Source organism: Notamacropus eugenii, chromosome 4, assembly GCF_028372415.1.
Source record: "Notamacropus eugenii isolate mMacEug1 chromosome 4, mMacEug1.pri_v2, whole genome shotgun sequence".
Classification (NCBI taxonomy): domain Eukaryota; kingdom Metazoa; phylum Chordata; class Mammalia; order Diprotodontia; family Macropodidae; genus Notamacropus; species Notamacropus eugenii.
Genome location: NC_092875.1, coordinates 152,839,528 through 152,857,743, shown reverse-complemented (window position 1 = coordinate 152,857,743; position 18,216 = coordinate 152,839,528). Strand labels below are relative to the sequence as shown.

The 18,216-nt window shown below is 37.0% G+C and overlaps 1 protein-coding gene across 23 annotated transcripts in view; it reads left to right on the top strand.

Annotated features, from left to right (window-relative positions):
• The window catches only part of VPS13B (vacuolar protein sorting 13 homolog B), a 1,048,068-nt gene that overhangs the window by 12,976 nt on the left and 1,016,876 nt on the right, over positions 1–18,216 (top strand). For all 23 annotated transcript variants that reach the window (XR_011966588.1, XR_011966589.1, XR_011966590.1 and 20 more), the window contains one exon: positions 13,211–13,354. Coding sequence is in view for 19 of the 23 variants with exons in the window: in XM_072606881.1 (XP_072462982.1) it covers positions 13,211–13,354 (144 nt within the window). In the remaining 4 variants the exon portion in view is untranslated. The remainder of the gene's footprint in view (positions 1–13,210; positions 13,355–18,216) is intronic.

Sequence of the window (18,216 nt, the reverse complement as noted above, 5' to 3'; positions counted from 1 at the left end):
ATTTTTCTATTCAGCTCTGATCTTTTCATCAAGAATGCTTGAAAGTCCTCTATTTCATTGAATAATCATTTTTTCCCCTGAAGTATTATACTCAGTTTTGCTGGGTAGGTGATTGTTGGCTTTAATCTTAGTTCCTTTGACCTCTGGAATATCATATTCCAAGCCTTTTGATCCCTTAATGTAGAAGCTGCTAGATCTTGTGTTATCCTGATGGTGTTTCTCCAATACCTGAATTTTTTCTTTTTGACTCCTTGCAATATTTTCTCCTTGACCTGGGAACTCTGGAATTTGACTACAGTATTCCTAGGAGTTTTTCTTTTGGGTTCTCTTTCAGGAGGCGATAGCTATTTTACCTTGTGATTCTGTCATATCAGGGCATTTTCCTTGATAATTTCTTGAAAGATGATGTCTAAGCTTTTTTTTTTGATCTTGGCTTTTAGGTAGTCCCATAATTTTTAAATTGTCTCTCCTGGTTCTATTTTCTAGTTCAGTTGTTCTTCCAATGAGATATTTCACATTGTCTGCTGTTTTTTCTTTCCTTTGATTTTGTTTTATAGTTTCTTGATTTTTTTTCATAAAATCATTAGCTTCCATCTGCTCCATTCTAATCTGTAAGGAATTATTTTCTTCAGTGAGCTTTTGGACCTCCTTTTCCATCTGAACAATTCTGCTTTTTAAGGCATTCTTCTCTTCGTTGGCTTTTTGGACATTTGGGTTAGTCTATTTTTAAAAGTATTTTCTTTAGCATTTTTTTGGGTCCCCTTTAGCAAGAGGTTGACTCATTTTTCATAATTTTCTTGCATCATTCTCTTTTCTCTTTGAAATTTTTCCTCTACTTCTTGCTCAAATTTCAAAATCATTTTTGAGCTCTTCCGTGGTCTGAGTTGAATTCACATTTTTCTTGGAGGCTTTGGATGTAGAAGCTTTGACTTTGTTGCCTTCTTTTGTTTGTATATTTTGGTTTTCCTTGTCACCAAAGTAAGATTCTGTAGTCTGATTCTTTTTCTGATTTTTGCTAATTTCCCCAGCCATTTATTTGACATTTGATCTCTTTGTCAAAGTAGTTCTCTGCTTCCAGTGGGGGTGAGGAGTGGCTTGGTAACACCACAATCTGTGGACCTAGAGCTCCAGAAACAGCCACTGCCTCTGATCTTGGGGCAGCTGCCATAGGCTCTTCCACCTCCTTTGCTACTGTGGGGCTGGAGCTAAGGTTGGACCACTCTACTCTCTCACATAGGTGCTGCAGGTGTTTTCCACTGACCTTCCAATTTGTCCTGGGTGTTTTGGGGTTGTGACGTCTGAAAACTGCCACTGGTGCCAGAGATTCAGTCCCCCTGAGACCTGCTTAGGTCCTGTCTGTGCTGGACTGGGCTTTGCTCCCAGTGTGGTCTGATAGACACTTTCTATCAACCTTCCAGGCTGTCTTGGCCTGGAGATTTGCTTCACTCCATCATTCTGTGGGTTCTTTAGCTCCAGAATTTGTTTAGTCATTTTTTTACAGGTATTTGACGGGGCGTGGGTGGGGAGAGCTCTAGCAAGTTTCTGCTTCTACTCTGCCATCTTGTCTCTACCCCTCATTCCTATTATTTTCACTTTTACAGATGAGGAAACTAATAGGGTCTGATGTGGGTTTGAATCCAGGTTTTCCTGACTCCAAATTCAGCATGCTATCCATTGTACTTATACATACTATTATTATTTGCCAATAGTATAGGATTTCATCAACTCCTATTTACAAGTGATATTGTGCTAATAGTCCTGGTCTTAGAATAAGAAGATCTGGGTTCCACACTGGTTATGCCACTTACATGCCGTGTGGTCATAAGCAAGTCATATTTTTCTGAATTGCAATTGCCTTATCTGTAAAGTGGGGCAAATCACATTTGTACTTTACAGGGCTCTTATGAGAATCAAAAGAAATAATATATGTAAAGCTTTTTATAAACTATAAAGGATTTTAGAAGTACCATCCATCACCATCTTCATCCATTCATTTATTTGTTCATCCTTGTTCATTTATCACTGCATCTTCACTAATACTTTGTCTTGAATATTAATACTATTAATAAATTAAATACTATTTATTTCCCTAGTACTATTCGTCTTGAATAGAAAGAGCATTGCATTTTCATCCAACATTTCTATCATACCAAAATCTTGGTATGATAGAAAGAGCACCCAATTTTCATTCAGGACTTAAGTTTAAGTCATGCCCCACCATCTGTTTTCTGTGTGATCTTGGGCAAGCTGACTTCTCTGGGCCTTGGTTTCCTCATCTATTTTAGGAGGTGGTTGGGCTGGATAATCTCTAAGGACACTTCCAGCTCTAAATCACTTGTGTATTTACAGCAAGCCCCAGTAGCACTCTAAAATGTACTCAGTGAAATCTGTAGTAACACAGAAGAGATTAGTTTAATCCTTCACATTGGAGAAATAAAGTAGGTAGAAAAATGCACGTTGTGCAGATTATGCCTTGAAACCAAATGGTTATTACTCAGTTGTGTCGGTCATGTCTGACTCTTCATTTGGGGTTTTCTTGGGAAAGATACTGGAGTGGCTTGCCATTTCCTTCTCATTTTACAAATGAGGAACTGAGGCTTACAGGGTTAAGTGAGTTGCTCAGGGTCACACAGGTAGTAAGAGTCTGAGGCCAGATTTGAACTCAGGAAGATGAGTCTTCCTGACTTCAGGACTAGTGCTCTATCCATTGTGCCATCTTGGTGCTGCAACTACATGGACATTCTGTCAAATTAGTCTCTCATGGACAAGTGATGAATATTGGATTGAGCCTTGAATTAAGTAGATGGAAGAGATTAGACTTAATTGCATCTGAGAAATTGTATCTTGCTTTCAGTAATACAGAGCTGTTTGTTGCCCCAAGTCCCATCTCTTTTTACATCAATAATATCCTAATGAAAGGCAGTGTGGCATAACAGATAAAGAACTAGCCTCGAAGTCAAGATAACCTAGGTGCAGATACTGTCTCTGATACATACTAATGTCATTGTGGGAAAGTCACTTAACATCTTAGTGCACCAGGAAAATCCTTAAGTCTGGAGTTCTTAATTTGGTCCAAAGACCTCAAAGAGCAGTATGTGGATAGCTCCTAGGGGCTCCATGAATTTGGATGTGAAAAAAAATTATACCTTTATTTTCACTAATCATTGGTTTCTTTTTTTTATTTTATGCATTCAAAAGCATGTAGAGAGCCCTGGGGACTAGCTGGATTGAGAGGTAACTTCTGCCCCAGCCACAGGAATTTTTACCCTAGACAGTGTGAGGAGTCTGGGCCTCTGAGAGGAGGAAGATAAGGAACACCAAGCCTTGCTGAGCTGCCAAAATGTAGCCCTGGGGGGGAAGGAACCAGTGAGTGTAGTAGCACTAGGTAGACATTTACAGCAGGCTAGAGTCCTTGGTTTGGTTCTAGGCCTGAGAGGAGAACTGAAGGAGGATCTGAGGTCAGAGGTACCATCCCCCCTACCCCAGGGCAAGAGATGATTACAATAATAAGCTGCTACAAACAAAAAAAATGATCAGGCAAAGAAGAAAGAACACAACTATAGAAAGTTACTATAAGAATAGAAAAGACCCCAGTTTGTCTTCTGAGGTATACTGAAGCAAAAAAAGCCTCTTCCACCCCAAAGAGTAATGTGAAATGGTCACTTGCCCCAAAAGAATTCATAGAAGTACTTTAAAAATCAAATGGGAGAGATTGAGGAAAAATTAGCAACAACAAAAAATAATAAAAGAAAAACAATAGGACTGAAAAAAAGTCAACCAACTGGAAAAGGAGATACAGATTCTTCGTTTTAAACATTAATTTATTTCTTTTCAGTGTTCTGCAATCACTTCCATATATCTTAGATTTTTTTCTCTTCCCTCCCCACTCTTTCCCCAAGATGGCATGCAATCTTATATAGGTTCTACACATACATTCCTATTATATACATTTTCTCCTTAGTCATGTTGAATAGAAGAATTAAAATTATTGGGAGAAACCATAAAACAAAACAGACAAAACATAACAAAAGAAAATGGTCTGCTTCATTCTGTGATCCAATTCCATAGTTCTTTCTCTGGGTGTGGAGTCCATTGGGAATTTTTTAGGTCTTTGCATTGCTATGAAAGACTGAGTCTACCAGAAAAATTCCTCTCACACTGCGGTTGTTGCTGATTCTGCTGATTCTGCTTCTTTCACTCAGCATCAGTTCATATAGGTCCTTCCAGGCCTCCGTGAAGTCTTTCTGTTCATCATTTCTTTTTTTTTTAAATTAAATTATTTGTTTTCAGTGTTCGACAATCACTTCCATATATCTTAGATTTTTTTCCCTTCCCTCCCCCTCATTCCTCCCTTCCTCCCCACTCCCTCTCTGAAACAGCGTACAATCTTATATAGGTTCTACATGTACGTTCCTATTAAATACTTGTTGCGTAGAAGAATTAAAATGAATGGGAGAAACCATAAAACAAAACATAATACAAAAGAAGATGGTCTGCTTCTATCTACAATCCAATTCCGTAGTTCTTTCTCTGGATGTGGAGGGTGTTTTGCCTCAAGAGTCCTTTGGAAATTTTTTGAGTCCTTGCATTGCAATGAAATACTGAGTCTACCAGAAAAGTTCCTTGCACACTTTGGTTGTTGCTGTGTACAAAGTTCTCCTGGTTCTACTCCTTTCACTCAGAATCAGTTCATGTAAGTCTTTCCTGGACTCTCTGAAGTCTTTCTGTTCATCTTTTCTCATAGCAGAATAGTATTCCATTACATTCATATACCATGACTTGTTCAGCCATTCCCCAATTGATGGGCATCTCCTTGACTTCCAGTTTTGGCCCCCACAAAGAGAGCTGCTAGAAATATTTTTGTACATGTAGGACCTGGGAAAGGAGATAGAGAATCTTAAGGAAGAAAATGACTCCTTGAAAATTAGAATTGGGCAAGGGGAAGCCAGCAAAGTTATAAGGGATCAAAAAATAATAAAATGTAAAGAATAAAAAAATAGAAGAGAATGTGAAACTTCTCATAAGAAAAACATCTCATCTGGAGAACAGGTCAAGAAGAAAAAACATGATCTCAGACAAAGTTTTGCTAAAATAGATTTAATCAAGAGAAAAATGGAAGATAGTGGAGCCAAGATGGCAGAGTAGATGGACCTGTAGAAGCTCTCCCTCCACAGCCCATAAAATACCTGTAAGAAATGACTCTAAACAAATTCCAGAGCAGTAGAAGCTACAAAACGACAGAGTGAAAGAGATTCCCAGCCAAAGGCAGCCTGGAAGGCCAATAGGAAAGGTCTATTGCACCAAATTCAGAGCGGAGCACAGCCGATGCTTGGCTAGGTGGTGTGGCACAGACAGGATCTGAGCAGGCTGCAGGGCACCATCTGCAGCAGCTGTGGTTTCCAGAATCCTCAACCCACAAATACCAAAGACAGATTCAAAGGTCAGTGAGAAAGAAGGGAGCAAGGTCCACATCTTGGTCCTAGGCAATGGTGGCAGCAGCATCATCATCCATTTTTGGAGCCCTCAGTCTAAAGACCCTGGGGTTATTGATCAGCTGATCTGAATCTCAGCCCTGAGTGATGGTCCTGGGGTGAGGGAGAGCACAGGAGTTGGTAGAGCTGGTGCAGGCTCTAGAGAGGGAACTGTACTCAGAACTGTACTCAAGGATCTTGGTCAGAAAAGCTTGTGGTTGCTCCCAGGCCAGGAAAGGAGTAAACTCTTCTCCCTTGATTGTGCCACCTTGGAGGAATTAGTCAAATGGCAAAGGAGGTTCAAAAGCTCACTGAAGAAAATAGTTCTTTAAAAATTAGAATGGAGAAGATGGAAGCTAATGACTTTATGAAAAATGAAGAAATTACAAAACAAAACCAAAAAGAATGAAAAAAATGGAAGATAATGTGAAATATCTCATTGGAAAAACAACTGAACTGGAAAATAGATCCAGGAGAGACAATTTAAAAATTATGGGGCTACCTGAAAGCCATGATCAAAAAAAAAGAGGCTCGACAGCATCTCTCAAGAAATTATCAAGGAAAACTGCCCCTGATATTCTAGAACCAGAGGGTAAGATGAATATTGAATGAATCTACCAATCACCTCCTGAAAGAGATCCCAAAAGAAAAACTCCTAGGAATATTGTAGTCAAATTCCAGAATTCCCAGGTCAAGGAGAAAATAATGCAAGCAACTAGAAAGAAACAGTTTGAGTATTGTGGAAATACAATCAGGATAACACAAGATCTAGCAACTTCTACATTAAGGGATCAAAGGGCTTAGAATATGATATTCCAGAAGTCAAAGGAACTGGGATTAAAACCAAGAATCACCTACCCAGCAAAACTGAATATAATACTTCAGGGCAAAAAATGGTCATTCAGTGAAATAGAGGACTTTCAAGCATTCTTGTTGAAAAGACCAGTGCTGAATAGAAAATTTGATTTTCAGACACAGGAATCAAGAGAAGCATGAAAAGGTAAAGAGGAAAGAGAAATCATAAGGCACTTACTAAAGTGGAACTGGTTACATTCCTACATGGAAAGATAATATTTGTAATTCTTGAAACTTTTCTCAGTATTTGGATAGTTGGTGGGATTACACACACACACACACACACACACACACACACACACACACGCGCGCACACACACCTACATGCACACACACACACACACTGTAGACAGAAGGCACAGGGTGAGTTGAATAGGAAGAGATGATATCTAAAAAAATGAAATTAAGAAGTGAGAGAGGAATGTATTGAGAGGAGAAAAGGAACAGTGGAATGGGGCAAATTATCTCATAAAAGAGGCAAGAAAAAGTTTTTTCAATGGAAGGGACAAGGGGGAGGTGAGAAGGAAAAAGTGAAACTTACTCTCATCACATTTGGGGTACAGAGGGAATAGCATGCACACTCAATTTGGTATGAAAATTTATCTTACACGACAGAAAAGCAGGGGAGAAGGGGATAAGTGGGTTGTGGGGGAGATGACAGAAAGGAGGGAGGAGGGAGTGATTAGATATAAACACTTTAGGGGAGGTATAAGGTCTACAGAGAGAATAGAATAAATGGGGGGCAGGATAGGATGTGGAGGGAAATATAATTAGTCTTTCACAACATGACTGTTATGGAAGTCTGTTGCGTAACTGTACATGTAACTATGGAAAGGCCCTTCTCCCTTCTCAGCCAGCTGAAAAAAAACCCCTCACTGACCTTTGGCGCTTGTGGGTTGAGGGATCCGTGAACTGCTGCTACTGGGACTGGGGATTCCTCGTTGGGCTGGGCTCTGCTCCGAGTCCAGTGCAACCAACATTTCCGTGGGCCTTTCAGGTCATCCTGGGCTGGAAATCTCCTCTACTCTGTTGTTCTCTATTTTGCCCTACAAGAAAAGAAAGAAGATGCGAACAAGTGAAGGGAGGTGTGTGATAGAAGGGAGGGCAGATTGGGGGAAGGGGTAATCAGAATGTATGCTGTTTTGGGGTGAGTGAAGGGGAGAGATGAGGAGAAAATTGGAACTTAAAATCTTGTGGAAATGAGTGTTGAAAACTCAAAATAAATAAATTATAAAAAAAAGAGGAAAATAGGATAATTATCCATGCTTAATTGTATTGTTCTTGGGGGAGGGAACAAAAAAAAAAAGAACAGTAAAAAGTGCACAGCAGAGAACAAAAGAAAACTTACAAGGAAACAAAGAAAAGTTGGACAGCTCTGAATACAATGTGTAGTATTTGTTATATAGGCTTCCTTAAAATGGAAATTTATTGCTGTATATTTTGAATTTTCTTGTGTTCTGCTGTGCACATGAATGCTTTTTCTCTTTTGTATTTTAGTATTTAAATTTATGTTTCTTTCTTTTCTTATTGTTTATTTAAGTTTAAAAAAAAAAGTAAAAAAAGATTTCTTTTATGGTAGGCACTGGCCAAGAGTTGACCATAAGTGATTTTCATTTAGAGCAACAGAAATTGTATAATAGAACAAGCCAAGGAAACAAATCAGCAAGAATTTATTAAGTACATTTGCTGGACACTGTGCTAAACACTGGGAATATAAATAAAAGGAGAAGAAAAACTGCTCCTACTCTCAATAAGCTTATAGTCTACTAGAAGACAAAACATACAAAATACTGTGTACAAATAGTCTATGCATATATATGTATGTGTTTACATATATAGGCATATATACATATATGCGTATTATGTATATATGTATACACACATATACATAAACGTATGTTTATGTGTGGAACAAGGGAAGGCACCAACATTAGGAGGGATTGGGAAAGATTTCCACTAGAATGTTGGATTTCCGTTGGGACTTGAAGGAAACCGGGGAAGGTGGGAGATGGAGATGAGGAGGAAGAGCATTCCAGGAAGTGAAAATGCCTCGAGTCAGAGATTGGGCTTCTTATATGAGGAACAGGAATGAGACCAGATTACGAAGGGGATTGGTAGGGGTAGTAGTGATGGTGGTCGTGGTTTAAATGTAAACTTGAAGAAGTAAGTTTAAGAAGACCAGAAAGATTGGAAAGGGTTAGGGTATGATACTTAGGGCTTTAAAAACCAAACAGAGGATTTGATATTTAATCCTGGAGGTAGTAGAGAGCCACTGAAATTTATCGAATAGTGGGGTGAAATGGACAGAATTGCATGTTAGGAAGATCGCTTTGATAGCGTAATTGAGGCAAAGAGACCAATTAATAGGCTTTTGGAATAGTCCAGGTGTGAAGTAATGACGGCTTCCATCAGGATACTGGTAGTGTCAGAAGAGACAATGGGACATATGTGATAAATATTGCAAAGGTAGAATTCGCAGGCCCTGGCATCTGTTTTGATAATGGTGGGGTGAGAGAGAGTGAGGAATGAGGGTAACAGTTGTGAGTCTGAGTGACTAGGAGGATGGTAGTGCCCTTTGTAGTTAGGGAGAGGAGAGTGCTTGGTGGAGGTGAGGGGCAGATAACAAATTCAGCTTTAGATATGTTAAATTTAAGATTTTTATGGGACATTCACTTTGAAATGTCCAGTTGGCAGTTGGAGATGGGAAACTAGAGATCAGGAGAGAGGTTAGAGCTGGATAAATAAATCTGAGAATCGTTAACATAGAGATAATAAGTGGAATTTATGGGAGCTGATGAGATCACCAACTGAAATCATTTAGAAGAGGACCTAGGACAATGCATTGAGGAACACTCACAGTCATGTGCTCTGGATGAATCTCCAGCAAAGAAGACTGAGAAAGAGCTGATTGTGGGAGACAGGTTGGAGGAGAAACCACAGAGAGTAGTGTCATGGAAATCTAGAGATGAGAGAATTTAGAAGTGATGATTGACAAGGTTAGGGACTGCAGAGAGGTCAAGAAGAATGAGGATTGAGAAGGAGAGGCCATTAGATTTGGCACTTCAGAGAATATTGGTATCTTTGGAGAGAGCAATTTCAGTTGAATGATGATGTGAGAAGAGAAAAGGAAGTGGAGACTTTAGTTGTAGATGGTCTTCTCAAGAAGATCATTTTCTTCGTGAAAGGGAGAAGAGATAGGCGTTGAATGGATCAAATGAGTATTTTGAAGATCGGGGTGACTTTGGTTGTGTTTGTATGCAGTAAGAACCAGTAGACAATGAGAGATTGAAGGTAAATGAGAGAGTGAGGATGATAAGAAGGGGCAATCTGCTGGAGAGAACTGGGTTCATTAGTCTCACTTGTCCATGTAGAAGGGTTTGCTTTGGCAAAATGAGGCCATCTCTTCATTTTGAGATAGGAGGAGATAGTGGCAGAAGGCATCTGGGTAATGTAAGGAGGGGAGTAGAGGGAGCTTTTAGTGAAAGTGTTTTCAGTGAAATGTGGAAAGGTTCTCAGTTGAGAGGGTAGGGGTAGGGCAACTCAGGGTAGATCTGTGAATGAATGAAAAGATTTGCAAAAAACCACAGTGTCTTATTTTGCTACACTGGTGATGGTTTTCATTTATGTTTTTATTTTATTTTTAGTTCTACAGTCTCTCTCCTTCTATATGCTCTTCCTTTCACTGAGAATGTCAAAAACATGATGCCCATTATTCATATAGTTATGAAATATTTATACATTAGCCATGTTCTGAAAACAACACCCCCAAAAAAATTGAATAGAAAAAAACATGCTTTAGTCTGTGCTTCTGAAGTTCATCAGTTTGCACTTTGAATCTATCAGTTCTCAATCTGGAAGTGGATAGCATTTTGCGTCATGAATCCTTTGGAGTTGTGGAGGATCATTATATGAATTAGAGTTGTCAAGTCTTTCACAGTTGATTTTGCTTCTTACAGTATTGTTGTTGATGTGTAGAGTGTTTTCTTGGTTCTGCTCACTTGATTTTGCTTCAGTTCCTATGGGTCTTCTGAGGTTTTTACTATCCTCTTCATCTTTTCTTATAGCACAATAGTATTGCAACACATTCATATACTGTAATTTATTCAGTTGTTCCTCAGTTGATGGGCATCCTTTCAGTTTCCAATTCCTTGCTGCCACAAAAAGAACTGCTATAAATATTTTTGTACATATGGGTCCTTTTCCTTTTTCTTTGATCCTATTCTCTTCTTTTTATCCTGTTCACTCCTGAAAAATCTGTTTTATTTCTAATACTTCTTATAATCTGTCCTCTCTCTTTATCTCATCTCTGTGTTTTCCCCCCACTTTCTTATTGAGTTAGATGGATTTCTATACTCAACTGTTTTCTGTCTCTGTCTGTCTATCTATCTATCTCTCTCTCTATCTATCTACTCTCTTTGAACCAGTTCAGATGAGAATGTGGTTCAAGCATTGCCCACTCCTCCCATTTTCCCTCTTTTGTATGCTTCTTTTTATATGAGATTATTTTTTTCCCCAGTCTTCCTCTCCCTTTTCCCTTCTCTTCCTCTTTCTCACCCTTCTATTTTTCTTTGGAGATTATAGTAGAGTTATACCCACACCTTCTGTCTCAGTAGACTCTTTTTATATCCCCTAATGATGATAAAATTTCTTAGGGGTTACACATATCATCTCTCCATATGAAGATATAAACAATTTAACGTTGTTTAGCCTCTTATGATTTTTTAGTCATGTTACTCATTTTATGTTTTTCTTGAGTCTTGTGTTTGAATTTCAGATTTTCTATTCTGCTCTGACCTTTTTATCAAGAATGCTTGAAAGTCCTTTATTTCATTAATTGTTAATTCTTTTCTTTTATGCTTTATACTCATTTTTTTTTTCTGATTAGGTTATTATTGGTTGCAAACCTAGCTCCTTTGCATTCTGGAATATATTCCAAACCCTCTGCTTCCGTATAGTGGTAGCTGCTAAATTTTGTGTGATCCTGACTGTGGCTCAATGTGACTTCATTCTTTCTTTTTGGTTGCTTAAAATATTTTCTCCCTGACCTGGAAGATCAGGAATTTGGCTCTGGCATTTTGGGAGTTTTCAGGGGATTTCTTTCAGGAGGTGACTGGTAGGTTCTGCTTCTACATTGCTTTCTGGTTCTGAGATATCTGGGCAGTTTTCCTTTATACTTTCTTGAAATATGATGTCCAAGCTCTTTTTTGTAGTCATGGCTTTTCAGGTAGTCCAGTGATTCTTAAATTATCTCATTTCAGTCTGTTTCCAGGTTAGTTTTTCCTATGAGATATTTCATATTTTCTTCCATTCTTGTCCGCTTTTTGACTTTCTTTTAATGTCTATTGATGTTTCATGGAGTCATTAGCTTCCATTTGGCCAATTTTTATTTTTAAGATTATGTTCTACAATTTTTTTGTACCATTTTTTACCATTTGGCCAATCCTGATTTTTAAGGAGGTATTATTTTCAATATTTCTTTAATATTTTCAGTGTGTTCAGTATTTCATATTTTCTTCAGTTTTTTACTGAACTGTTTATTTACTTTTCATAATTTTCCCACATAGTTCTCATTTTTCTCAGTTTTTCCTCTATTGCTCTCATTTGATATTTAAGGTCTTTTCTTGCTCTTGTTTGTGTACCTGTCTGTCTGTCTGTCTATCTATCTATTTGTCTATCTATCTATCTATCTATCTGTCTGTCTGTCTATAACTCTTCTAGGAATTCTTGATGGGCCTGCTTTTTTTTTTTTTTTTGGGGGTCTTTGCTTGTATATGTTTTCACACCATTGGCACTTATGTCCTCAAATTAAAAGTTGGAGTGCTGCGCTGAACTGGAGCAGTTACTTGGCAAGAACAAAAGATAGATAGGGAGAAGTATTGCTTCTCTATAGTTTCTAACTGGTTCATAGATTCCAGAAAACTAAAGAGAACCTTTGCCTTGAGACTTCTGGTTTTTTTTTCTTTTAAATTCTTTCTATTTTTGTTACCATGTACTAAATAGATAATAGATTTAGAGTTGGAAAGGGATTTTTAATTCTCTCATTTTATAGATGTGGAAACAGGCCTAGAAAGGTGTGAATATGTGCACAAAGTCTCATATGTAATCCAGTGATCCCTCTCGTGTTTTCCCTAGCTCCTTGTTTTTATATGTTTGCTTGCTCATGACTTTCAGATTGTTAATGTAAATAGTTTATTGAATCATTTCTTAAAATGTTTAACATACACATTGGATGTGCATATAGGGCAAATTTCTTTTTAACAGTTAATGTCTTCATGTAGTTCAGTTTGTTGAGTGCTTCAGTGATTAAACATCATCAACATCAATTGAAAGTACAAATTGTACAGACTGCTCATTTACTAATTTATAGGAGAGAGATTTGCTCAGGGTGAACTAGAAATTTTGGGAAAAGTAACTGTGGAGCTATGCATAGTGGTTTAATTGCTACTCCATGTCTAAGGAGAATAAGAATTGATTAGATGGTAAACACTTAAAATTGGTGACAAACAGGATCCATCTTATGGAAGTGAATGTAGAAAACTAAAAATAAATAAATTGACTTAAAAAAAGTATCCAGATACTCTTTTTATGTAGGAAAGGCATAATAAATTTGTGTGACTTATTTTGCACTGCAGTTGAAGAAGTTATGCCATGATGATATAGGCCTTATGAAGTAGCTATTTTTAAAAATTTATTTAGTATTTTATTTTCCCTAGTTCCATGCAAAAACAATCTCAACTTTCACTTTTAAAAGCTTGAAGTACTTATGTTCACATTAGCAAATTAATCTTCTTTTAAGGAATAAATTTGTGTTTTTTACCATTCTGATTTTAAAGTTAAATAGCTCAATTTCTTAATGAATGTTCCTGTGATATTGTTTGTTTTAGGAACTGAAATTGCCGTTCACGTTTTTAAGTGGACATATTCATGAATTACGCATCCATGTGCCATGGACAAAATTAGGTTCAGAGCCAGTGGTAATCACTATAAACACAATGGAGTGCATCTTGAAACTCAAGGATGGATTACAGGTAAAAAATATTATATTTCTTGTATTTTAATAGCTGTTAGTAGTGTAGTGTAGTGGAAGGAGCTCTGGATGTAGAATCTGTGGACCTATCTGAATTACAGCTCTGGCACTTACTATATTTGTGACCTTGGGCAGATTACTTCTTTGGGAATTAGTTTTTTCATTTTGAAAATGTGTGAGTTGAACCCAGTGACTGTCTCTTCCAACTCTAAATATGTGACCTGAATATTTGCATTTTTGTTAAATTCCAAAATTTATGATTTATTTGATTTATATGATCATTTTTGTATAAAATAAAACCTTTAAATCTAATTTTTAAAACCTTGCATGTGTATTTTAGGAATAAGCATGTATATAGTACCTACTATGTGTCACACCCATGTTAAGCACTTTACAACTATTACCTCATTTGATTCTCTTAACAACCCTTTGGCGTCGGTGCTGTTATTATCCTCATTTTATAGTTATGGAAACTGAGGCAGACAGAGGTTAAGTGACTTGCTCAGGGTTACACATATAATAAATATCTGAGGCTGGACTTGAACTCAGATCTTCCTAACCTTAGGCCCAGAATTCTATCCACTAGGCCATTTAGCTTCCTCATTGTACAGTAACTGACCTCATTGCAAGTGGGGAAAACCAAATTTCAGATACATTTTAAATAATCTTCAAAAAACATTTACTTTGATTTGAGCATAAACTTTTTTCTGGGTAGGCACTCATAAATTTTTTTTGAGTAAACAAATTGTTTCTCTAGATTTTTTTCTGTTTTCCTTACTTGTCAAAGTCATTTTCCCAGAGCTTGAATATCTCATAGATAGCAAGTAATGTTCATTTGTTATTTAATGTAACTTAATATATTTTATATTGCTAGTAGACCTCTTTTAAAGTGTGTTGTTGATATTTTAGTTGGCTTTTAATGAGACTTAATGGTTATCTTTTTGGACAGGAATGAGTTACATGAAAGGTTAGATTTATCCCATTTTTCTCTGAAAGTCAGGACTAAGAGGAATAGGCAAAAATATTAGGAAGACTAATTTTGGCTCACTATAAAGAAAAATTTTTTAATTATTAGAACTATCAAAAAAAAATGGCATGTGCTGCCTTAGATGTTAATAAGTTCTCTGTCAGCTGCTATTCAGCCCCAGTTGCCCAAGAGTAGAGAGGGACTATGACTAGTATACACTACTGCCATAAAAATGTGCCTTGGATGGGGAGGTCTGTTGATGACAGTTAACTTTACTATTCTTCCTTCATTTTAAGTGTTTTTGCCTCAACAGGTTTGAAGCTGACAACTCTGGCTTTAATTTTTTTAATCTATTTTTTCATTTAGCAAAAATCTACCTTCCACACTATTCTCCATCCATTTGAGAAATAAAGAAAAAAAAATCTCCTGTTTCAAACGTGTAGTCGACCAAAATAAATTTTCATGTTGACCATGTTTAAAAAAAGATGTGCTATTTTGCACTCTGGATCTTTTGCAACCCTTTCAGGAGGAGATGGGTAGCATGTTTTGTGATTAGTCCTGTGTAATTATGATTGATTATTATGATGATCAGTGTTCCTAAGGCTTTCAGAATTGTTTTGTCTTTATAACAATTATTTTTGTATAAATTTTCCTTCTGGTTCTGTTCACATTATTCTGCATTAGTTCATAAAGGTCTTCCCAGGTTTTTCAGAAACGATTCTTTTCATTATTTCTAACAGCAAAATAATGTTCTGTAACATTTATATTTCACAATTTTTTCAGCCATTCTGAATTGAGTGACACTCTCTCAGTTCCAATTCTTTGCCATAACAAAAAATATGAAGTATTTTTGTACCTCCTTATTCATAGTTAGTTTTTATTCAGAACTAATCCCTCACTTAATATATTCTCTTCAGCTTGTTTCCTTGTTGAGTAAAATGCATTTCCATACCAGATTCTGTGTGTGTGTGCGCGTGCGCTCATGCAAAGTTAAATGTCAACTCTTCCCTTCATCCCTTCCATATGATTTTATAGATTCCCATATCCCAATTATGTGAAATAATTTCCCCTAACTTTTCTTTTCTTTCTTTCCCTAGTGTATTCCTGTTCCTCTTCCTTTCCATTTTCTTTTAGGATCATCAAGACATAGCAAAACCACTCCCAGGCTTTCTTTCTAATTTGACTCCCTCTGTGATCTCTAAGGATAATAAGTTTCAGAGGAGACACATATCATCTTCTCATATTAGAATATAAGTATTTTATCCTTGTTCTGTCCCTTTTGACTGTTCGTATATGTTTACCTTTATATGTTTCTTTTGACTCCTGTGTTTGTCCTTGAGAGTTTCCACATAGTTTTGGATTTTCCATCAGGAATGCTTGGAAATCCTCTATTTCATTAAAGGTTCATCTCTTTCCCTGTGAGGTTTTACTTAGTTTTGCGTGATAAATTATTCTTCACTATAAGCCTGTCTCTTTTGCGTTCTGGAATGTTGTACCTAAAGCTCTGTGCTCCTTTATAGTAGAGGTTGTTGAATCATGTGTAATTCTTACTGTGGCTCCTCAGTATTTAAATTTTTTCTGAATGCTTTGCAGTATTTTTTTCTTTGACCCAAAAGTTCTGGACTTTTGGCTATAATGTTCCTGGGAGTTTTCATTTTGGGGTTTCTTTCAGGAGGTGACTTGTGGATTCTTTATTTTTCCTTTTCCTTTAGGTTCTAAGAGGTCTGAGCAGTTTTCTTGAAATATTTTTATTCTTCTGGAGGGAATATGTAGGCTGGTCTTTCATGGGTTATTAAGTATTATATAAGCATTTCCTGGGTATGTTAAGTATTAAGTGTTATTCCAGGATCTCAGGAAGAGGTCAAGGTGAGGACCTACAAGTTTTCATTGCTCCCAAAGTGATCTTCTCAAGGGGCAAATCAGTTGCTGCCACTCTGATTGAAGTTCTATGAGTTCCTGAGCTTCACAACTGCTTCTTGTTCTGATTTTTCGTCTCTTAGGACACATATCAGGGCCTGTGACAGCTCTTTATCCTGGAACACTGCTGAGTTCAGGTCCCCTTCTCAGTCCATCCTGCATCTGTGACCTGGAATTTGGGTAATGCGTGATAAAGTTGCCACATAAGACATGTATGAGGTCACAGTGTCCTGGCATAAGTCTGTTGCCATGTCTTGTTTTGGTGCATATTCTTGGTCCTCTTTAAGTCTCTTGATACTTGAATGGTCCGAGCGGCCCCTGGCTAGACCCTGTCCTTACTGCTTCTTCTTCCCTCTTGTTATGCTGACCTCAGCCAGCAGGTGACTATGACTTTTCTTGGATTTCCCCATCAGGATTGGTTCAGGTGTGTTTGGAGGGGTTTTAGGGGGAGGAGCTAGGGGCCTTCTCCCTTCTACTTAGCCATCTTGGCTCCCTTCCCACCCTGTTTAAATTGCTGTTTCATACGTGTTTCCTACTTTATCTGGCACCCCTCTGGATATTTTTAGCTCAGTTTAGGGAAGGCTCTAGTTTACTCACTATTGTTAATACCATCTTTTATGAAGTTCTTAGCATGAATTGGTATTATCCTTTGTAGGTCCTGCCCATCAGGTCTTCATGTAGAGAATTTTTAAAAATACAAAAATGAAGAATGACCTTACCCTCAAGAAGCTTATATTCTAATTGAGGGAGGTAGTATTTATAGGGAAGGGGTATCCAGGGAGGGAAACTTTGGTCCTAAAATTGTGGGATTTTGAATGGAGCCTTAGGGGAGTAGATTGACACCTTCTGAACAATAGTTTAGTTGATATAATCATAGTTCTCAGTTGCAGAATTGGTGTTGGAGAGAAGAAGAAAAAGTGAAGGCAAGGCTGTTGGATAGGCTGTGGAGGAGAGGGGTGGAGAGAGATAAAAATGATCTGTCAGGAGAATGGGGATGACTACTTGTTTTGGGTAAGAGTTGGAGTAGATTACTCCAAGTTCCCTTAAAAATCTTGAATTCTGTGATCCTATGATTGCTCTTTTATAGGAAAGCAATGTACTGGTTTCCATATATGGGCCACTGTATATACTTACATTAGCATGATTGTGGATGGAAAAAGAGATATACTTATTTTTTCAACTTAGTTTTCTTTTTTCTTCATTTAAAACCTGAGAATTAGCTGCTAAATCTTTCTCAAGTTCAATTGTAGAGAAAATATTTGGGAGTAGTAGGATTTTGAGGCTTAGGGACATTTTTAGTACAGATTTCTTCTAAAACATCCACAGTTTTTGGTGGCTAATAGTATGTATAAATTGTAGGAGTGGTGCCAGCTGCTGGATTAGAGCATAGGTTAATGTTATTTAATTTTTGGTACATAGCTTCTGAATTTTCAGTTGAAATCATTTCTCACTTGAGATAAAATAGCTTATGTGGAGAAAAATAAATTAGAATTTTCTAATTCATGACTTAGAAATTGATTTTTTAAAATAGTTAATTTTTTCTTCATTCTTACTCACATTTATTGAGCCATGCTCTTTTTCTCAGGGGCATAAGCGTTGCTGTACCAAAACTTTTCTGTTAGGAAGCAAAGTCAATAAATCCCAAAGCAATTTAACATTATTTCTAGTTTCTATCATCATAGTATTAGTATTCTTTCTACAATAAACATCTTAATTGTTTATTGCTTTTGAGGTTGTTTTTTTTTGGTATAACCTTAATTTTTTCAGAGGAAGCTCTTCTAGAGTAATATGAATTCATGAGTGATGTTAAAATGACGAGTATTCATTTTCATTAGTACAATTTTGGTGTAATCTAAACATAGCTTTAAGTATTGTGAAATTGTTTAGAGTCATTGTTGAGCTATTCTAGTTATTACATTGAAATAGGTTGTGTCTCAGTTTTAAATTCAGTTCAGATCTTTTTCTTATGCAAATCATTT